Source organism: Armigeres subalbatus, chromosome 2 (genome assembly GCF_024139115.2).
Source record: "Armigeres subalbatus isolate Guangzhou_Male chromosome 2, GZ_Asu_2, whole genome shotgun sequence".
Lineage (NCBI taxonomy): Eukaryota > Metazoa > Arthropoda > Insecta > Diptera > Culicidae > Armigeres > Armigeres subalbatus.
This window is the reverse complement of record NC_085140.1, coordinates 62,116,762-62,140,536: the sequence shown is the minus strand read 5'-3', so window position 1 is coordinate 62,140,536 and position 23,775 is coordinate 62,116,762. Positions and strand designations below refer to the sequence as shown.

The 23,775-nt window shown below is 39.1% G+C and overlaps 1 protein-coding gene across 9 annotated transcripts in view; it reads right to left on the bottom strand.

Moving 5' to 3' along the window:
* LOC134208736 (uncharacterized) overlaps positions 1-22,456 on the bottom strand; it is a 188,903-nt gene extending 166,447 nt beyond the window's left edge. Inside the window, exons 1-2 of one of the 9 annotated variants that reach the window (XM_062684602.1) lie at positions 22,404-22,456; positions 21,594-21,915 (exon numbers count right to left, since the gene is read on the bottom strand). In XM_062684602.1, the coding sequence (XP_062540586.1) occupies positions 21,594-21,620 (27 nt within the window). In that variant the 5' untranslated portion in view covers positions 21,621-21,915; positions 22,404-22,456. The other 8 variants (XM_062684603.1, XM_062684601.1, XM_062684599.1 and 5 more) reach the window with 8 other exon arrangements.
* Positions 22,457-23,775: the final 1,319 nt, after the last annotated feature.

The window sequence follows — 23,775 nt, the reverse complement described above, 5'->3', positions numbered from 1 at the left end:
TGAGCAATAAATAAATATAAAATTTCCACAAATGAAACAAAATTTCCATAAACAATTAAGAATTTTCCACAAAACAAAAATAAATAAGCACTTTTAAAAGCAAAAATTGCAATTATAAAAGAAGAATTTTCCATAAAAACCCAGATTAATCCACCTACAGTGGGATTTTGACCCTTCCTTAGTTATAAGGAATTTTTTTTCCAGTCTCCAGTATTTAAAACGAGATAAAACTACTCAGCTTCCCACGGTGATTTACCGTGAAAATGACAAAATAATTGCCTACCCAAAGGCGGATGTCATGTGTTGAGTGACAACTCAACGAATGATAACGTACTGTACTTCATGCTGCCTATCTATAAGGCGCTCGTCGGATTGAATAACTATTGTGACATGGTTAGTAGCTATCGTAACGCTGGTTGCATATATTGTACTTGTAATTTCCAGAGACCTCGATATTAATTAATCCAGAACTAACTAAACCAGTCATTGATCTGAGCGAAACTCAATAGCGTTCAATAATAACATATATTTCGCCTTATGGATGCCTAATTTGGTAAAACTAAACTTGTTCAATACCTTAAAAATGAGCGAGATTTTTATGGTAGTAAATTTCAGAATTTGCACACATACGCACACATACATGTATACAAGTGATCTATTAGTGTCTCAAAATATGCTCACATTTGCTATCTAGCTTCCACTGAAGAAATTTTTGAAATCCCTTTCAATTTTTACGTTTTTTGCTTTTCTGAGAAGATTTTTTTGTACATGCTTCTATATGTTCCTCAATTAAAATCATTTGTTTCTTTGAAACAAATCGGGAAAATAGGCATAATTCCATGTCATATCATTTGTTATAATTATATTTTCAATGTCAAAGTGAATTTGTTTAAAATACCATACATTTTATTTAATAATTCACGAGATTTATGGATAGATCAATACGTAACACACCTGCGTAACGCATACAAAGTGAAATTATATACACTTCCGAAGGAAGGGTCAAAAATCAAAATGTTCAACGAAAAAAATACAAAATTTCCATAAATAAATCAATATTAGCAATGAACAATTACAAAACAAAATTACAATTTTTTCCACAAAATGATCAATAAAGAACAATGAAAAAATAAGAAAATTTCCATAAAAAAATACAAGAAAGCAATAAAGCAAGTTTGAGTTTCATACTTGACTTAAACAAAAGCTTATAACTCTAGCAGTACTTTAGTGTTATGGATTGTGGAAAATTTTGGTATTATGGATTCAACAGTTTACTTACAGTTTATCAGCAAAATCAGCCCTTTACCAAAACGAAAAACAGAAATTTCTACAAAAATAAGTTCCAGTATTTTTTTATTTATATAAAGTTTGTGCTAAATTTACTACTGGATAAATATGTTACAAATATTCATATTCTTTGCTTTTTCTAAGCATTCCTTGCTATAATGTCAGAATACTGCGTTGAATGCAACTGTTGAAATGCGAGCAATTCGATTAAGGATAAGTGCCAAATAAAAATTAGTGACTCTTTTTTACGCAATTTTTCTGTAAAAAATCTGTAACATCCGAGCCCATAGTGCGACTTGGCCAATTTTCAATGGAAACAATGGGCCAGTATTCTGAGTTTTTGATAAGTGCCAACAAAATGGGTGACACCTTTTCACGCGATTTTTCTGTAAAAGATAGTATTTTGGCAATAACTTTTGATCCCATAGTGCGATCTGGCCAATTTTCAAAAGGAAACAATGGTTCAGTATTCTGCGTAAAATTCAACTTCGAGCAAATCGGTTAAAGATAAGTGCCGGCGAGATGGATCACATTGGTCCCAGCCGTCAATTTGACAACACAAACAAAAAAAAGACAGAATTCCCAGCCGAATGCAACTTGTTGTGAGCAAATCGGATAAGCAAAAGTGCCCAAAAGTGAACGACGTATTGGCACAGTCAGTGTCCTAATATACTTTGATTTACACAACTTTTTGAGTAATATTTGTTCTTGCCGGCTCTGAATCTCCAGGAAATCCAGGAGGAGATCGGCCGGCTGAAAAACAAAAAGCCCCTGCAGTTGACCAACTACCAGGAGAGCTGTTTTCACGAAGTCCGTCCAGTGATTTGATTTCGCCGACGACATTGATATTATGGCACGTAACTTAGAGAGGATGGAGGAGGCCTACATCAGACTGAAAAGGGAAGCTAAACGGATTGGACTAGTAATCAACAATTAGTACATAATAGGAAGAGGTTCAAGAGAGGACAACGTAAGCCACCCCAGACGACCACACATCGCATAAGAATGCACGATCAAAATCGTTTACCGATCCAAGTTTCATCAGAATCGCATTGTTGTGCAAATCTCATCAGTTTATTTATAAATTTTCCCGCACAGTAGGCTATTTTACGAGTTGATTCCAGCTTCATTTGTTGACATCGCATATTCCTGCAATCAAACTCACATGAAATCGGATTATCTGTCAAACAGAGTTTGTTATCACAAACTACATCGCAATGCATAACGAACAAACTCGCATAAAAATCGTGCACATCGCATACACTTCCGTGCAACGTCGGATAAGAAATACATATATCGCCTCCACTTTTGTACGTAAAAAGTGTTTTCGCGACTGGTAAGCGATGAAATTTGTGCGCATATGCATCGCATAACAGAAAAACAATTCTATTATGCATGCATTCTGGTTGTCTGGGACCCACCACGAGTTTGTATGGCGGCGACGAAATCGAGGTGGTTGAAGAATTCGTGTACTTGAGCTGACTGGTGACCGCCGATAACGATACTAGCAGAGAAATTCGGAGACGCACCATGGCAGCAAATCGTACGTACTTTGGATTCCGCAATAGAGTAGAGTCCGATCGCATAGAGTTCGCCGCCGTACCAAACTGACTATCTACAAAACGCTTATTAGACCGGAAGTTCTCTACGGGCACGAGACCTGGACGATGCTCGTGAGGACCAACGCGCACTGGGAGTTTTCGAAAGGAAAGTGTTGCGTACCATCCATGGTGGGGTACAGATGGCGGACGGTACGTGGAGGAGGCAGATGAGCCACGAGTTGCATCAGCTGTTGGGAGAACCATCCATCGTTCACACCTCGGATAAATTCGGTGTTGAATTCAATCTAGAATTTAAAAAAAACCTCGAAAATCGGAAGACTGCGGTGACCCGGGCACGTAGCCAGACTGTCGGATAGTAATCCGGTGAAAATAGTTCCCGACAACTATCCGACGGGAACAAGAAGGCGATGTGCACAGCGGGCAGGGTAGATCGATCAGGTGGAGGACAATTTGCGGACCCTCCGCAGACTGCGTGGTTGGCGACGTACAGTTATGGACCGAGCTGAATGGAGAAGACTTTTATGTACTGCACAGGCCACTTCGGCCTTAGTCTGGTAATAAATTTAAAAAAAAAAGTTCTTGCCTGTATGTTTGTTAACTGTCTTTACGCTTCAACTCATTTATGAGGAAGCGGACGCACCATTTTGCTGATGATTTTATTTAACTCTGGCGAGTTAGACGAGTTTTGCTGAGCTTGCTCGATATTCTCTACAATCAAAAGCTCTAACAAAAACAAGAACAGGAAATCAAATTCCATAAAAAAGGACATCGATTAATATCCTTTTTATTATGGAATTCCGATCAGAATTCCAGTGGTTTACTCAGAATATCATGTTTTCAAAATGTTGAAATTATTAAAACTATCAGAGTTTTGAAATCCTCTCAGGAATCTAAAGGTTCTTTTATTTACGGTCACGACAGTTACTTAGATGATTCAAAGCGATGTTATTGCATTGTTAATATGATGATACTCAGGGCATGAGAGTTGAAGTTGAGAATATTTCCTACATCGGACTAGGGAACGAACTGAGCCTTCTTCACCAAAGTATTCCATAGGAAGACTAAAAGTTTCAGAAACAATTTTATGTTTCATAAATATCAAACTATTATATTTTAACCATTTCTTTTTAAGTTTTTTATAATTTCGTAACGCATTTGTGGTACGTCTTCTTTAATAACCAAATAAGAAATTTAATCGAAACAATTTAAAGCTTATTCACTTTAATAGGAAAATTATAAGTCCTACCAATGTTAGAAATGGCTAAGTAGAAGTACGTAAATTATCGACATTTCGTCAGTATCCCGGAATTGCTTTTGAAGAATGTAATCAAATTGAATAGGAGCCGATTACTCACTTTTGCATGTTAGCTTTCATGTGATTTAAAAAAAACCTTGGAGGTACCTCAAGCTAGGCAAGATCAATCTAAAACCAAATACGAAGAAAGTAGACGAAACCAGTATTGTAAAAGGTCTTAATCGTCATAAGACAGAGAGCAAAGCGCCTTTTTCTATTTCAGGCGACCAAATGAAAGAATCGTGGGTTCTTCGATCAACTTCACATGAAAGGCAGTCATAAAAGGATGTTGTATTTTATTTTAAAATTAAAATTTCTAAAATTTTTAATAGGTGTATGCGAAGAATAGTAACTAGTCGAGAAATTAATCATATATCCTTTTATTCACCTAGTTCAAAGCGGTAATAAACACAAAAATAAAGCAGATATTGCACTCTTTCATGTCCTGTTACGGGACAAATATTTTTTGAGATTTTTGTAGCATGCCATTCATACTTCGCGTTTCTAGATATTGAAAGGGGCAAACATCGTGTCATCTGATGGGGGGATGAAAATGGGAAATGGACAGAACCCATCAAAAAGTTGGGATGCTATGTTATTAGTGTTGCTTTTAAAAGAATGCTATCTATGCCGTTATGTATTTTCCATGGATCTACTTCTTAAGGTTAAGACATTCTAATTTCCAGATTAAGCTCATTTTCGATTTTTTTTTATTTTGCGAAGCAGGTAATTCTATTTTTTTCAAATCTGCTATACCACAAATTTTTCAATCATTTGATTCTATTCGAAACATTAAGAATCATTCAAAGTCCTTTTGAATAATTCTAAATATTTCCAAATCATCCACTGTAAAAAAAACGACGACATTAAGAAATAAATCACAAATCAGCTGAACAAAATCGAATTTAAAGCAGTTTCAAACCGAGGGATTTTTTTTTCGGATTTCGGTCCTTACGTACTTTAAGACTAGTTTATTTATTTATTTATTTTTTATTTATATCTGAGAGATCGAGCTGCATAAATTGGCCAGAATTTGTTTTCCTTTGCGTGACGAAATTGCATAAGTCCCGCCTTTTTGGAAGCACATAGGAACAAAATCAACGGACAATATTCCCGAGATATGACGCTACTTTTAACGTCGTTGTAATCAATTCCGATCAAAAAGGACTGTGAATTGATTAGATTTGACATTTATTTACAAGCGTCAACCATTATCATTAGGCTGACCATACGTACCGTATTTAACGGGACTGTCCCGTTTTTTAAACCTTTTTGTGCTGTCCCGTCGTAATCTAAAAAATCCTCAATTTGTCCCGTTTTTTCATTGATTCTTTAACGCCGGAATCTGAGATCAAATACCTACAAAGAAAGTGTTTTTTTATGTCTTTATTAGATAGATTTACAGCCCTCGGCTGGCTCATCTCTCAACAAAGAAAGTGGACGAAACCCACCCATAAAAAAAGTGTGAGATGTTATTTTATTAGTGTTGTATTTAAAAGAATTATATCTATGCCGTTTTGTATTTTCTATTGATCAATTTTTTAAAAGGTTTTCCACAGTTAATGACAATGTGAGCTTCTACGGGGGATTTTTTCATAAACTTTCATTTGAATTATTTTTTCTGCTTATTCCGGAGGCATTAAAATGTGGCCAATTTCATTAGTGGATTGATCGAAATTAGTAACTTGGAAGGCAAGTATTTCCTGAAAATCAGGTCACGCCTCAACGTCAATAAAATAAAGCGCAGGGACAGACATTCTAATGTTCAGATTAAGCTAATTTCCGATTATTCTTTTTGAATCTTCCGAAGTAGGTAATTCAATTTTTTTTCAAATCTGCTTTACCACATATTTTTCAATCATTTGATTCGTTTCGAACAAATAAAGATTATTTAAAGTCTTTCTGAATAATTTTGAATATTTCGAAATCATTCACTATAAAAAACGACGTCATGAAAAAATAATTTATAAATCAACTGAACAAAACGAGTTTAAGGCAGTTTCAAACCGAGGGAAAATTTGTTCGGATTAAAGGCAATATTTATTGTCCGCACGTACTTTAAAGGTAGTTTACACATCAGGAGCTTGTCTCAAATTTCGCTCCCATGTGTATAAACGACACTCCAGTTCGTTCGGATCGCGCCGGGGACTAAGACAAGGTTGTAGAGAATCAATGAACTCGGTAAGTAAAATGAAAGTAAAATAACAAAAAACAAGGACTAAACAAAAATTTATTGATTAAAAAAAAACATATTAAAAAAAAATAAATAAAATATACCTAAAGTTCTAAAAAAAAAATATATATACCTAAAGTTCTATTCCTAAGTTTATACCTGACAGTCCTAATCCTTTTCTAAGTGCTCATCAAAGCGTCAGGAGAGAGTGAGAGAACAGCCGGGTAGCCACCACACAAACATAGCCTGCACCAGTCAGTCTTGAAATAGATGTTGTAAAAGACAGTCGCTGTTTAAAGTTCAAACTGTCTGCCGTGTGTTTTAAACGGTTATTCCGATTTTGTCGCGTGTGAAAAGATGATTAAAAGAGACTACGTTCACCCTCGAGAATCTGCGCTGGCCGAAGATCGTTCAATGGTCTACGACAATGGCCCGGCCGGTAGAGAACATCGCGCTCCCAACCAGTAAGTTTGAAAAATTGTTTTAACAAATTTGCAAGAATCTACGCTAAATGAAACATGGCGACCAGCCGATCAATTTTTTTCTCGGCCACAAAATCGTTTTGCGTTGTTTATGTGTGTGTGTTGATGATCACCACTCTGTTGAATCACCGTTTTTTCCTATCGGTTGTGATGGTATGTGCGAGTTGAAACTCACCATACTCAGTGAACCGTTGATGCGGACGTTTGTATTAGTGTGTTGTTTCATTTACTTCCCGTTTCGCATTCTTTTTCATTTTCGAGCGAACAGCGGGAACGCATCATAATGTACTGTGCGCTTTTCATTCATAATGAGAGAAGTAAAAAAAAATGCAAGGTAAGTCGAGTGCTTTGAAGTATGCTGTAAAAAAAAAAATTCAACAACGGGATGCTTTTGTTGCGAGTATTTATGTGGTGTCTACAATTCCATATTTTTACTACCGGACAATTAAATAGCAGCAGAAAGTGGTATAATTCCCAATCGATAATAGTTCATAAAAAAAACTGACAACCACTTTATTATCATCGATTATCGTTTACTTGACTTGGTTTACAGTGCAGTTACGTTGTGTTGATGAATCCTAAGCAGAATACTGGTCGCTTGATTCACGATTTTCAGAAAACGACACTAGTTTCGTAGGTGTTCTATTTCATTCATGCAGGTGATAATTAAGTCTACATTTACTACTAACTATAATATGTCAACAAATCGCAAAGATAGTCCGCTTTAAGTAAATGAAATTATTAATAAAAGACAAATGATTTTCTGCTTTCCGACAAAGGTGGAAATTTGATATTTTATTGCAACAAAGTTAGTGAATCGAATGTATAATTTTAATCCTTCAGCTATTTTGGGTAAACACGAAGCCGCTTATGTATAGTAATTGTATAATGATAGTATGGTTACTTATGAAGCGCAGAATACTATGGGTTTATGTCTAAACAATTAACAATGAATCAACATAATTTGACGCCACTATATTTGAATGTGATTGTTATTGAATTTGACCGCGATATAACTGCCACCACGGCTGAGCCCCATATTTGCCAAGTCGTCTTGTACCTATCCCGCCATTCTAGGTTGCGCTCCCTACCTAAGTAAGTATCATATTAACGGGCATATATGTACTATGTTGTACGCAGTTAACATATTTTCATAAAGCTTCAAATATGTTTTATATTTAAATTATATGGTATCGTTTAAATTTATTTCCCATTTAGCAGTAGTATTTATGCATTCAATAATTTTCATGATACATACTCAACATATGACAATGACTCAAGTTGCTGTAAGCACACTTGTACTTGTACTCGATCGGGTTTAAACCACAGTTATTTGTTCAAAAGGAAATATAATAATTAATATGATAGTTGGCTCTGTTCAAGGTTCAATTTCAGGTTCGATTTTTTTTTCATGTTAACTAATCTACGAAGATTTGAATTATAATTACCGAAACTATTCGGTAAATCGTATTGTACTATAGGGTATACGTATGGTCAAGGAGTTCCGCAATTTTTTAATTATTCAATAGGCTGTGGCTAAATTGAACGAGCTTCAGGCAGAATTTGTCCATGTTTATTAAATGGGTTTTCTATTCGTTATAATCTCCTACGGGTTTATACAATATATTTTCATGTGAAAATTACGAATAAGATTGTGAAAATCGTGATAAACTCAAACTATTATTTGCATGGAAATTTTGCATGGGCAGTTTGATAGTACAACTGAGCCTAGTTAGGTCAGTTGAAATCCAGTTCTGGAGTGGACTGGTCAGTAGTTTGAAAGTACTACTGGGCCGAGTTAGGTCAGCTGAAATCCGGTTCTGGAGTGGACTGGTTAGCAGTTTGTAAGTACTACTGGGCCGAGTTGGTCAGTTAAAATCCAGTTCTGGAGTGGACTGGTCAGTAGTTTGAAAGTACTACTGGACCTAGTTAGGTCAGTTGAAATCCAGTTCTGGAGTGGACTGGTCAGTAGTTTGAAAGTACTACTGGGCCGAGTTAGGTCAGCTGAAATCGAGTTCTGGAGTGGACTGGTCAGCAGTTTGAAAGTACTACTGGGCCTAGTTAGGTCAGTTGAAATCCAGTTCTGGAGTGGACTGGTCAGTAGTTTGAAAGTACTACTGGGCCGAGTTAGGTCAGCTGAAATCCAGTTCGGGAGTGGACTGGTCAGCAGTTAAAGTACTACTGGGCCTGATTAGGTCAGTTGAAATCCAGTTCTGGAGTGGACTGGTCAGTAGTTTGAAAGTACTACTGGGCCGAGTTAGGTCAGTTGAAATCCAGTTCTGGAGTGGGCTGGTCAGCAGTTTGAAAGTACTACTGGGCCTAGTTAGGTCAGTTGAAATCCAGTTCTGGAGTGGACTGGTCAGTAGTTTGAAAGTACTACTGGGCCGAGTTAGGTCAGCTGAAATCCCGTTCTGGAGTGGACTGGTCAGCAGTTTGAAAGTATTACTGGACCTAGTTAGGTCAGTTGAAATCCAGTTCTGGAGTGGACTGGTCAGTAGTTTGAAAGTACTACTGGACCTAGTTAGGTCAGTTGAAATCCAGTTCTGGAGTGGACTGGTCAGTAGTTTGAAAGTACTACTGGGCCGAGTTAGGTCAGCTGAAATCCAGTTCGGGAGTGGACTGGTCAGCAGTTTTAAAGTACTACTGGGCCTAGTTAGGTCAGTTGAAATCCAGTTCTGGAGTGGACTGGTCAGTAGTTTGACAGTACTACTGGGCCGAGTTAGGTCAGTTGAAATCCAGTTCTGGAGTGGACTGGTCAGTAGTTTGACAGTACTATTGGGCCGAGTTAGGTCAGTTAAAATCCAGTTCTGGGGTGAACTGGTCAGTAGTTTGAAAGTACTACTGGGCCGAGTTAGGTCAGTTGAAATCCAGTTCTGGAGTGGGCTGGTCAGCAGTTTGAAAGTACTACTGGGGCGAGTCAGCTCAGTTGAAATCCAGTTCTGAAGCGGACTGGTCAGTAGTTCGGAAGTACTACTGGGCCGAGATAGGTCAGTTGAAATCTTGATCTGGAGTGAACTAAGGAGAGACAAACTTGGAAGGTTCAATTATAGAAGTGAACCGATAATAGTTTCAAATATTGCTGAGCTTATCTTATGAATTGGAATCCAGTTCAGGAATAAACTGAGTAAAGACGAATTTGCAATCACTTGGGTTGTTGGCAACAAAAAGGCATTATTACCAAAACTTATAATCTGAATAATAAACCGATTGACTGTTTATGTCTGATAATATTTGTACAGCTTCTCGATTGAATTATATTCTTTTTATTGCCTTCAGATCATCGATCGAAGTGGTACATGCCATTCCGTCATCAGAGGAAGATGCTTTGGAGGTTGAGCGTAAGCGGAACGCGGAACTTTCGTTGAAATTGCGGAAGGTCAAGGCCAGGAACAAACAGCTAATGACATCGAACGCGGTTTCCATAAATCCTAAGTCAACCCGTGTTCAGTCTACCATTCGAGATACGTACACAAGCAATAATTCGTTATCAACATCCATGAACAACCTTTCGTTCGCCACGTTGAACATTGCGGAATGTAGACCCATGGAGGTGAAGATGATATAGATAGGCGTTCTTTTGAGAACTGGCGTACATTACTAGAAGCTTCAATGCAACTTGTTGGGGTAACAGACGAAGTTACAAAGATGAGTATTTTCCGTATCAAAAGCAGGACCAAAGCTTCTGGACCTTCTGGATAATATGGGCTCATCTAGCACATCCGGCAATAATCCGTATTCAAGCGCGATGAGTCGACTAATGGATTTTTTTGGTTCACGCGATAACACTCTACTTCACCGACAGAAACTTCGATCGTTGACTCAGATTGTCGGTGAATCGGATGTCAAATATGTGAAACGTGTCATCAACCTAGCAAAGCTTTGCAATTATGATGACAACCAGATTATAGAAAATGTGGCAGATGTGATCCAATCACATGCACTTAACTTCAGTATTCGCGAAATGGGTAGAAAAATTTTGAGGAAAGGAGGAAGTCTTGCAGTAATACTAGAAAAAGCGCGAGCTATCGAAATCGCAAAGAAAAACGAGGAGTTGTTCGCCAAGTCTCACACACAACAGGCCCACGTTGCGCCAGTTTCTTCCGGATATTCATCAGGGTCCAGTCGAATTGAGTCTCATTACGCTCGCCCGGAATACGATCACCAGTATCAGTCGCCTGTTGGAAGTCAGACAAGATTCGTCAATCAACAAATCAGACCTAGCAGACAAGGTTTTCATCGGGATACAACCTCGCAGCCGAAATATAAACCTTGTTGGCGTTGCTTGGGTAGATATCACTTAGCTTCTTCATGCTCAGCGGCGGACAAAGTCTGTCGAACTTGTCTACGGAAGGGACACTTGGCCAAAGCTTGCAGCCAATCACGAGAAACACAAAAACGAAAGGCGCTCAATGGTAATGATGGTACCGTCGGACCGGCACCGAAGAAAATTGCCATGATTACCAAGGACGAGTCTCCGGAGGATTCTAACGTAAGTCATATTGTGTAATTCTCGATACGGTTGTGCTACTGTTTAACATACTACATTTCCATTGATTATTTTTCACATTAGTTGTGATTTTATAAACACACTTATTCTTGAATTCAATTCACTTACATTGAAATAAATAAAACAATACCAGATAGCGCTTTTTTTTGTATAGAACAAAAAAGTCAATATTTACAAATGAATTGAATAAACACTGGGTGTTTCTTGCGTTGTTTCAGGCAACGGAAGCGATGGTCAATGAGGTGCCTGTTTCACAGTTAGGGATTGAAAATGGGGCTTGTATTGAAGGACGTGTTGCAGGATTGTCTGTTAACTTTCTGATCGACTCTGGAGCCGAAGTTAATACAATCAATGGAGACATTTTTCGAGAAATAATGAGCAACGATCAATCACGAGCGGCCATCTTTAACGTCCAAACAGGTTCAGATAAGGTATTGAAGGGTTACGCAGCCAATAGCAATATCAATGTCCTGGCCAATTTCGTTGCTGAACTTATTATCTCCGAGGATCGTCCAGTATTACTGGAAAAGTTTTACGCTGTAGATCAGGCTAGGTCTCTCTTAAGTAGAAGTACTGCATTTCGGTATAGCATTTTGCAAGTTGGATTGAGGGTGCCAGTTATGAACGATGATAGTTCAAGATCTAGTCCTACGCCTGGAGAAATTCTTTCAGTTTCAGGAACAAAGGAGTTTCCTAAATTTAATGTTCCGCCTGTTATACTAGCTTACGACAAGAACAAGCCTCCGTCAAGAAGCATTTATACTAGTATTCCACCAGCATTTAAGAAGGAGGCGAAACGTAGATTGGATGAATTGTTGGCGGCAGGGATAATTGAACCGGTAGCAGACGGTATGGAAAAATCCTTTTGTTCTTCTTTGCTCGTAGTACCGAAAGGGAGAGACGATATAAGGTTTGTTCATATAGTAGTAGTAATATTTTGTTAATAATTTGCGTGTTATTGACTAGGCTGGTAGTGGACCTGAGAGGTCCGAACAAGAGTATCATCAGATCCCCCTTCAAGATGCCAACTCTTGAAGCGATATTGGCTGAGCTACACGGAGCAACCTACTTCTCTATACTTGATTTATCAAGTGCATTTTTTCACATAGTTTTGGATGAAAGATCTCGACACCTCACCAATTTCTTCGCTGGTGATGCGACTTATCGATTCAAAAGGTTGCCCTTTGGGCTATGTAATGCCCCAGACATATTCCAGGAAGTTTGCCAGACAGTAATACTTTCTGGTTGTCAAGGAGTCGTGAGTTATTTGGATGACTTCTTAGTTTTCGGCCGCACTAAGGAGGAGCACGATAGAAACTTGGAAGAGGTATGTCAATAATCTGTAAATTTATCTTGAAGTTAGCCTGACCCTTGCTGTTATCAATAGGTGCTTCGTCGTCTTCGCGAGCACAACGTTTGTCTTAACGAGAAGAAATGTGTTTTCGGTGAGACTTCTGTTAAGTTCATAGGATTCACAATGTCCAGCGAAGGCCTTATGGTAGAAGAAGAGAAGTTGAAAGCCATTAAAAACTTCCGTAGACCGGAGACGCAGTCAGAGGTTAAGAGTTTCCTGGGTTTAATAAATTTCGTTGAGCGCTTCATTATCAAGCGGGCAGATAAAACGGAGAAGTTGCGGGAGTTGGCTAAATCAGAAACCTTCTATTGGACTGAGGACGAAGAAAACGAGTTTAACTTTCTCAGGGATGATGCGCTCACTTCAGTCCTGAAACTGGGTTATTTCTGCAGCGATGATGAGACAGACGTCTTTGTGGATGCTTCGCCAAGCGGGCTCGGTGCTGTCCTTGTCCAATACGACAAAGAGGGTAAACCGAGGATAATCTCTTGTGCGTCGAAAGCGTTAACGGAATCGGAAAGAAAATATCCACAGACTCAGAAAGAGTCATTAGCTATTGTGTGGGGAGTAGAAAGATTTTCCTTTTATTTAACTGGCAAGTCTTTTTCGATCCGAACAGACTCTGAGGCAAACCAGTTTATTTTCGGTGAAGGAAGAAAAGTCAACAAGCGAGCTCTTTCTAGAGCGGAGGCATGGGCGCTAAGACTCCAGCCTTTCGACTTCACGATAAAACGAGTTCCCGGACATATGAACGTAGCAGATGTGCTCTCGAGGCTTATCAGCAAAGCACAATGTGATCCTCCTTTTGATGATGCAGACGATAAACATGTTCTTTACGCTCTTGATGCTGGTTGTATGGATATTTCATGGAGCGATATCGAAAGCGGTTCCGAAACAGATGAAGAACTGATGGCAGTTCGCGCGGCTATTGTTTCTAACGATTGGCCAAATTCATTGCGTCGGTACCAGCTTCATCGATCGGATCTACGCTTCGTTGGATCAACCGTATTTAAAGAGGATAAGGTACTACTTCCAACAAGTCTTCGTCGGCGAGCATTGGAGGCCGCTCATCAAGGCCATCTTGGTACAGCAGCAATGAAGCGCATCGTTCGCGAATATTTTTGGTGGCCTGACGTCAGCTTCGCGGTAGAAAAATTTGTCAAATCTTGTCAAACTTGTTTAGTGATTTCTAGAAAAAACCCACCGATACCACTCTCAAGCCGCACTCTTCCTGACGGACCTTGGGAGATTCTTCAAATCGATTTTTTAACAGTACGCGGATGTGGCACTGGAGAGTTCTTGATCATAGTCGATACTTATTCGAGATTTTTGTCTGTTGTGGAAATTGGTGCCATAACCGCAAGTAACACGATTGCCGCTCTATCTAAGGCATTCGAAACTTGGGGCCTCCCAATGATTATTCAGAGTGACAATGGACCACCGTTCTTTAGTTCAGAGTTCATCGAACATTGGGAGCGAAAAGGAGTGCGAGTTAGAAAGTCCATTCCTCTGAGTGCTCAATCCAATGGTGCCGTGGAGCGTCAGAATCAAAGGCATTCTGAAGGCCCTCGCAGGCAGTAAAGAAGATTCGACTAATTGGAGAAGCGCTCTTGACCGGTATGTTCATGTCCATAATACGATTAAGCCACATTCGCGGCTCGGAATAACGCCCTTTGAGCTCCTTGTGGGCTGGAAATACCGTGGGTCATTTCCTGCGCTGTGGGAGTCAAAATCCATCAAGGAATTAGATCGCAATGATGTTAGAGAACGGGATTCCTTGACCAAGCTGATTAGCAAAAGCTATGCAGATAGATGTAGAGGAGCTAAACCATCAACTATCAAAGCCGGTGACGTAGTGGTAATGGCGATTCCACGACCTAACAAAACTGATCCGTTATTTTTCAAGAGAACGATACACAGTGTTGATGCGTGAAGGAGCAAAGGTTGTGATCCGTAGTGGCAGAGGCGTACAGTACGTCAGGAACGTCCAGGACATCAAGCTGGTTCCTGAAAAGGATTATGACGCGAATGAAAATGATCTCGATAGCAACGATGTGACAGAAGATGAAGCTGTAGTGGATGATGCAGCAGAAAAGGATGTTGAAGATAGACCTGTTGTGTTCACCGATACAGAATTCGAAATAACTAACAACGATGCGGGTGCGAGTCGAAATTACCGCCCTTATTCGAATGTCGTAAATGCTCAAGAAGCACCATCTACCGCACAAAAGACTCACGTTACTTCTACCAGGCCTAAACGAATAATAAGAAAACCTGAAAAATTTAAGGACATGTTTGTTTACCACGTTTCTAACGGTTCCCTACTTGATTAAATTATTCTATGGACATCTTTGTAATTAAATATAGTATAATTACCTTATTCAATTGTAATGCGATTTTTTGGTTCAATATGAAGGGGAAACCAAAACAGGTAATGTATTTTACATACAATTAACTCGATTTCAATTTTCACTTACTACTTCTAGTATAAATTTATATTTTCAAATAAATAAAATACAGAGAATATCAAATGTTATGAGAAATGGGATTATTTTGCCTTTTTCTCCTTGACAAATCCCTTGCGGTTAGAAATTATGTGTTTTGAATCCTATTTATATGTATTTATGTTTAATAGGAGTAGATGAGAGGGAGATTGTAGAGAATCAATGAACTCGGTAAGTAAAATGAAAGTAAAATAACAAAAAAACAAGGACTAAAACAAAAATTTATTGATTAAAAAAAAACATATTAAAAAAAAATAAATAAAATATACCTAAAGTTCTAAAAAAAATAAATAAAATATACCTAAAGTTCTATTCCTAAGTTTATACCTGACAGTCCTAATCCTTTTCTAAGTGCTCATCAAAGCGTCAGGAGAGAGTGAGAGAACAGCCGGGTAGCCACCACACAAACATAGCCTGCACCAGTCAGTCTTGAAATAGATGTTGTAAAAGACAGTCGCTGTTTAAAGTTCAAACTGTCTGCCGTGTGTTCTAAACGGTTATTCCGATTTTGTCGCGTGTGAAAAGATGATTAGAAGAGACTACGTTCACCCTCGAGAATCTGCGCTGGCCGAAGATCGTTCAATGGTCTACGACAAAGGTGATGGACTTTCGTGCCTGTTGTTCAACATTGCGCTAGAAGGTGTCATGCGGAGAGCCGGGTGTAACAGCCGAGGTACGATTTTCAACAGATCCAGTCAATTTATTTGCTTCGCGGATGACATGGACATTGTCGGCCGAACATTTGCAAAGGTGGCAGAACTGTACACCCGCCTGAAACGTGAAGCAACAAAAGTTGGACTGGTGGTGAATGCGTCAAAGACAAAGTACATGCTTGTGGGCGGAACCGAGCGCGACAGGGCCCGCCTGGGAAGCAGTGTTACGATAGACGGGGATACCTTCGAGGTGGTCGAGGAATTCGTCTACCTCGGATCCTTGCTAACGGCTGACAACAACGTTAGTCGTGAAATACGAAGGCGCATCATCTGTGGAAGTCGGGCCTACTACGGGCTCCAGAAGAAACTGCGGTCGAAAAAGATTCGCCACCGCACCAAATGTGTCATGTACAAGACGTTAATAAGACCGGTAGTCCTCTACGGACATGAAACATGGACAATGCTCGAGGAGGACTTGCAAGCACTCGGATTATTCGAGAGACGGGTGCTTAGGACCATCTTTGGCGGTGTGCAAGAAGACGGTGTGTGGCGGCGAAGAATGAACCATGAGCTCGAAGAAGGTAGCTAAAGCCGGAAGGGTACGATGGGCAGGACATGTTGCAAGAATGCCGGACAGCAACCCTGCAAAGATGGTGTTCGCTTCCGATCCGGCAGGTACGAGACGGCGTGGAGCGCAGCGAGCGAGATGGGCAGACCAGGTGCAGAACGACTTGGCGAGCGTGGGGCGTATCCGAGGATGGAGAGATGCGGCCTCGAACCGTGCATTGTGGCGTCAAATTGTTGATTCAGTGTTATCTGTTTAGATGTTAACTAAATAAATGAAAATGAAAATGAAATGTGTATAAACGAGTTTTCTTTAGGATTCCGTTACGAAAAATTAGAAATTCGACCTGATTTAAAACGCCTGAAAATCAGGCGGAAATCTCCGAGAGTCCGAGCTGGAAACCGAACTATTGCTCAGGATGTTTTTTTATCATTCGCTTTTTATCTTTGCATGAGTCCCGTTTTTTGGGAGCACATGGGCACAAATCAATGGACAAGATTTCCGAGGTGTGAGGCTACTTTTAGCGTCATTTAAATCAATTTCGATCAAAAAGGACTGTGAATGGATTAGATTTGACATTTATTCTCATGTGCCAATCATATTCATGGAAATAATTAAAATTACATTTTATCAATGTTCTTTCCTTGTTGAGATTCTTATTATTCTTATCCTAAGATTTGTTCCCACTTATATTCATGAAAAAGGGATTTGGCACGGAAAATCAATAATCTCGCCCTTTTCGCATTTGTCTTTTGGCATTTTGGAAATTGGAAAAGTTCTTGATATTGGCCAATAATAAAATTCCTAACCCATGCCTAAGAGTAAATTAAAATAAAATTCCAAATGTTGAGAGTTGCGTAATTTTCTTTGCCTTCGTGTTTTTGTCCGCGTTCCTCTGAAGAGTGAAATATTTGTAGTTTAGTATTTTTTCCACAACTAACCTTATACAATATAAGGTTATGGTGGTGAATGATTCACTCTAAAATAGTTCTAATTTCTTACAAGGAAAATGAAAATTAAGCCCATAAATTTTGAAATTTCCAGAGCTTTTGAATTTTATTCCAGGTTTTTTTTGACATGGGGACACGGCAGGTATATCCGTCCATCGTCGTAGGAGCTAAACTAATGTGACGCTGCATTTTTTAACTTCGTTATACAGATTTATTACAATTTATACAGCCTTACAAACATTTTCCTTTTTTTTGCCTAACATCTATGCGAAATGCATTTTTGGAGGATCCATTTTCAAGCCTGTGTTTCCGCGTTTCGCAGGACGCTTACTGGTCACATTAGGCTAAACCAACAAAAGCAACGTTAATCTCCAACTATGAAGAACGTTTCTCTTGAGCTTACGATTTATTTTTGTTTTGGTTTCGATACTATGACGAAAAGATAAAAATGCCTGTCTTAACCCTGTCCCGTTTTGCAAGCGCGTTTGTCCCGTTTTATCACCGAAATGATCTGGTCAGCCTAATTATCATGGAAGTAATTAAAATCACGATTTGTTTATATTCTTTCCTTGCTGAGATTCTTGTTATTCTTACCCACAGATTTCCCTCACTTATATTCTTGGAAAAGGGTTTTGCACAAGAAATTAATAATACCAGAGCAATAGGGCTCTTTTCGCATTTGTATTTTGAAATTTTGTTTTCTTAGAATGTGTTTGTTTTCTTATCGCTCTGATACTCAGACCGGCTTTAAAGGCTGGTTTATAGTTAGGAAAACTTGCCCCTTTGAAATACATGGAAGACCAAATCCCGTGACGTGTTTTCAGAACTGTAAACTACACTTTAGGCAGGATACTTTGACTATTTTTGCCTTTCTCGTATACAAAGTATACGTAAAGGCTATAGGATCACTCCAAAATCGAACTTTTGATAGAAGGCTCGGAGACCCATAGTGTTATATACCAATCGACTCAGTTCGACGAATTGAGGTGATGTCTGTATGTGTGTGTGTACAAAAATGTGAGACTCTATTTACTCGCAACAAGTTGCAGTCGACGCGAATTGCGGTCTAGTTGTTTCCTATTGAAAATTGGCCCGATCGGTCATTGCGTTCCAAAGTTATTGAAAAACATTGTTTTTCTGCCAAGGGTCCCCCCTTGGGAAAACGAAAAAAAAAATTTTCAAAGTTTGCAGCAATGCATTCAAATGACCGCAAATGCGAATGAATTGATGCAAAAAGTAAAATCTATCCCACTAAAGTGCTATTTCGATCTCTCCTATGTGTTTTTCTTATTATTTTAATGCGCGAGAAAGGCACCACCACCGCTAGGTGGATTGATCTGGGTTTTTTGTTATTTTCAGTTGTTCAGAATTGGAAAAGTTTGGGGGTGGTTTTAAAGAAAATCCTCCCCCTTTGAAGAGTGAAATATTTGGGGTGTCAAACGAAAGGCGGAATACGTAAGGCAGAATGAACGAAAGGCGGAACGATACAAAAGGCAGAAACACGAAAGGCGGAATCACAAAATCCATAATCACGAAAGGCAGAATTGCATTAGGCTGTTTTAACTTATGCGGACATTCTAAACCAACAGATCAAATGGCGTGATTCTCCTTTCGCTACAAAAAGATACACTTTGGCCGTTGATCGGCCAGATGCATGTTTTCTTGTTATTTAGTGGGGAGACCTTTCGTAGCTCAGCGATATAACATATTTTGTACAAAGCATACCATGCTGAAGGTAACTGAAATCGAATCTCTTAACGGTCGTTTTTTGGGCTGCAAATCGTACACTTAATAACTCTGGATGTGCTTAATAGATACTAAGCTAGGAGGCTGTTAGTGTTTCAGTCATGAAATGAGATTTTAATAGATAGAAAGGGGCTACCCCGTTTGGCATAAAGTCATTTGATATTAGGCCGATTGGCATAAAGTCGTTTGTCATAATGGTCATTTGGCATAATAGTCGTTTCGGATAATGGTCGTTTGGCATAACGCAGTGAAAATGATCTTATTTTCAATAATCATATTCTTTACGCAACTTAAAGCTGGACTTCAACATAGACTTCTAGATATTTACAATGAAGAATGCTTTCAAAGAAGGCACCATCAACTCTTTTGCATTATCCTGAGCAATAGCGTAATTTAAAAGAAGGAATAATCTCCCCTTTTGCATTGCTCCGTACTTTAAAAGAAGGCATCATCAACTCTTTTGCATTATCCCGAGCTATTGCGTAATTTGAAAGAAAGAATAGTCTCCCCTTTCGCATTACACAGAGCAAACGCGTGCTTTAAAAGAAAGGCCACATCAGGCGTTTCACCTTATCTCGAGCGACCGTTTGATTTAAAAAAGTGATACGAACGAAAATTCAATAAAATAGAATTACTTTTACCTTCACTTTTTGGCAAATAATACGTTCTGAGGAAAGATCTGCTTGGAATTAGTAAATATATTCTGGGAAAAAGACATTTGAATCTTTTTATACATTTCTCGACAGACAGTTTTCAGGGAAATTGAATAGAACCTAAATCGTCGATAAGAATATTAATTATTACCGTGTAGCCACCTGAACTGAAAGAACAGCCTATATGTAGATGAGAAAAAATCTCATATTGGTATTATAATTTATATAAATGCCAAAAAGGAATTTTTTTATTTTTTTCTGAGTATATATTATTTTTAATCAATTATGCCAAACGACCATTATACCAAACAACTATTAGGCCAAATTATTTTATGCCAAACGGCGTACCCCCGATAGAAATTAGATAAATATACGAAGAGGCGTGCTTTTAAAGAAGGAATCATATCCTCCTTCAACTTAGACCGGGCAGATACGAGCCTTCAAAGAATAAAATATGTCCTCCTTTACCTTAAGCAGGCGCCTGTGTAAAACTAAGAAATGACAGAATTCTGCCTTTTGAAATTCCGCCATTCGTATTTCCGCCTTTTGTAATTACGCCTTATGATATATTCCGCCTTTTGTTACATGTATAAGAAAGTCTGCCTTTCGAGATTCTGCCATTTGTGATTCCGCCTTTTTTTTGTTATTTTCAGTTGTTCAGAATTGGAAAAGTTTGGGGGTGGTTTTAAAGACAATCCTCCCCCTTTGAAGAGTGAAATATTTGTGGTTCAGTTTTTTTCCATAGTTAACTTAATACAATAGAAGGCGGTAAATGATTGGTACATGATTCACTCTAAAATTTTTCACTAAATTCTTACACGGAAAACGAAAATTAGGCCCATAGATTTTCAAAATTTCACAGCTCTTGAATTTTGTCACAAGGTTTTTTGACATGTCGCGATTTACAAGTGCGTTTATCCCGTTTTTTTTCACTGAAATGATCTGGTCAGCCCATATAAAGGACGATCTCTATGGGCATCCTGACTAGTTCTTCTTCTTCTTATTGGCATTACATCCCCACACTGGGACAGAGCCGCCTCGCAGCTTAGTGTTCATTAAGCACTTCCACAGAAAACTGCGAGGTTTCTAAGCCAAGTTACCATTTTTGCATTCGTATATCATGAGGCTAACACGATGATACTTTTATGCCCAGGGAAGTCGAGACAATTTCCAATCCGAAATCCAACCCAGCCACCCTCAGCATAGTCTTGCTTTGTAGCCGCGCGTCTTACCGCACGGCTAATGAGAGCCCCTGACTAGTACTATACTGCCTGTAATTCGCATAACTGTCCCATATGAATAGGAAACCCAGCAAAGATGGGACAACTATGCTGTTACAGGCAGTATAGAGAATACACAAAGCATGTCTTTATTAGTTTATATTTATAATTACTAACTAATATAGAATCATTTTAAAAAGCGAATTATTCCATTTGAAACTAATTAAAAAATTAAAAAAAAAACTCACATAGGGGAAACCGCCAAATGTTGAACGGCTAATTTTGTCGCCTATTGTTGAACTCCCATAAAAAATGCACGTGCGTTCAACAATAGGTGAAAAAATTGGCCGTTCAACATTTGGCGAATTACCCTACAAGTTAGTTTAAAATTGAAGAAACAGATATAATTTTGTGCTTGTTATATCTGCAACTCTGTAGCATGCATAGATGTAGAACATAATCTTTGATCTAGCAAATAAACACGCGACAAGCTATTCATCATCTATTACAACCCCGCGTTTATTTTAATGATTCTTCATAATAACCCTGAAATGTCACTCATTCTCAAGATTATTCGCAACCATCAACAAAAAGGCCGAATTTCCCAGATGAAATCAAACAATCAAAATAGCAGATCACTCACCTTTCGAAACGCTGTATCATCGCCCATTCTGCTGTTGCGTGTTGGTTTTGTTTTTCCTGTTTCCACTATTCCAAAAAATAACTACGCTTTAACACGTGCCACACCACTTTTAGGCTATCGTTTTTCGTTGGGGTTTCTTCTCGTTATCCACACTACTTAGAATGCGATCGGTACGAAACCAAATGCTAATTTCCCCCGCAAAACACACCGACCGCGATCACTGTCAAGAGATCCTACCAAACAACAACGTTCGCTAATGGTAATTGTTGAAACAACGAAACATGCCAAAAGATTTCCATAAACTGCCAATTAACTAATGCTGCTGAAAAATACGAGAAAAGCAAAATGCTTGATAGAAATCGGTACAAGTTGAAAAACGGAATTTACACCAAACCACCCCCACAGAGCTTGGAGGTTACATGAATGACCCCACTTTGGCGCTGAACCGGCCCGTTGTTCTAGATTGAGTTGTTCGTGTTTGAATATTCACGAAGTTTATGTTGTCCACTGGCTATTGTTGGGCCACGCAGCCGGGTTTCGTTCTTCTATTTTCGGAGCCACTTTTTTCAAGGTTCAGCTCTTTTGTTCACACTGTCCCCGGGTCGGTTGTTATTTTTTCCACAATACAAATGAACCACCGAAAAAAAAAACACTTCCAGGGGTCAGTACGATCTACTTTTGTTCGAAACCACCAAATTATGTCAGCTCTGTCGGAATGAAGTCACCGGCACCTGGCGCCTATCTGGTAGATTCATTGATCGATCACAGCAAGTGTGACCTAAACTCGCGATCGCGTCTGAAACAACGAACCTCACGCGTATCCACAGCGCACCTGACGACGGTTGGAGTTCGAATGAAACCAGAACTTTTCCACCGAGTCTATTTAATATAATTGTTTCGCAGACCACGGAGCGCTTTTCCCCAATAGATATGCGGATGTTCTTCGGTGCTTTGGATTTTAGGGTATGCGATGAGAGATTTGTTTGTTTATAAAGGAAAGCTCATGTGAGTACATTTTTTTGCAACTTTGATTGATTCAGCCAAGGATACTTCTGCTTCTATACTAATAGCCAAGACATACATTTATCTATATAATAAAAATGAAATGGTCTGTGTTCGTATCCGCATAACTCGAAAACGGCTGGATGGATTTTCTCCATTCCTTCAGCAAATATGTCCGTTATCGTTTCCGACGGGTTTATATGATATTTCCCCAGTCAAAAATTATTAGTAAAGTTGTGTAAATCGTGAAAAACTAAAATAAGGATTCGCAAGGGCAGTTTGCAACGCGCATTTTCGCCTACTATGCAGGACAACGTCTGCCGGGTCAACTAGTGTCACATAAAATACCATTTTTGTTGTAATTTTTTACCGAAACAATGATAAAAAAATGATCAACTAGTCAACATCAAGCTTGTCCTGCAATTGAACTTGCTGGGGGACTCAGACTTTTAAAACCCTAACGATTTTTTTCACATCTAAATTATTAAATGCGAGGTTCTTAAGCCAGGTTACCATTTTTGCATTTGCTTATCATGAGGCTAACACGATGTTACTTTTATACCCAGGGAAGTCGAGAATGTTTCCAACCCGAAAATGTTCTAGACCGATCGATCCCAGCCACTCTCAGCATGGTGTTGCTTTGTAGTCGCGCATCTTACCGCACGACTAAGGAGTGCCCCAGCTGTGAATTTGCCACATGTGCAATAAAAAATTGTAAAGCAAAGTTTTGAAATTGTTTAAGAAATTCCTAGGCAAACGGAGTACATGTACCAAAAATATCGCATACCCATAGCTGGAAAACGCCGTTGACTATGGACGATTCTATTTTTCGTTTTTCCTCCTTCCTTCTGGACCGCATGTATAGTTCGGTATGTGTCACCAACAAACCCATCCAACCATCATTGCCCATCCATGTGGTGCTGGACGCGTTCGGATTTGCCGCGAGGTGTGCGCAGATTTTCATAGTTTGCTGCGTACCACCATCATTATCATCCGCCCGCGCCACCCAAGCGGCTCAGCTCGGGACGGGAATGACTCGGCGACGGTCGGATAACCTCGCGCAACGACCCTAGTGCGATGGGCCGCCAGCGATTGCGGCGTATGGTAATTTCATTCTGTTCGGATTTCTTGTTTTTCCATACGTGTATTCTAAGCTAAATAGTTGTGTACCACGCACGAC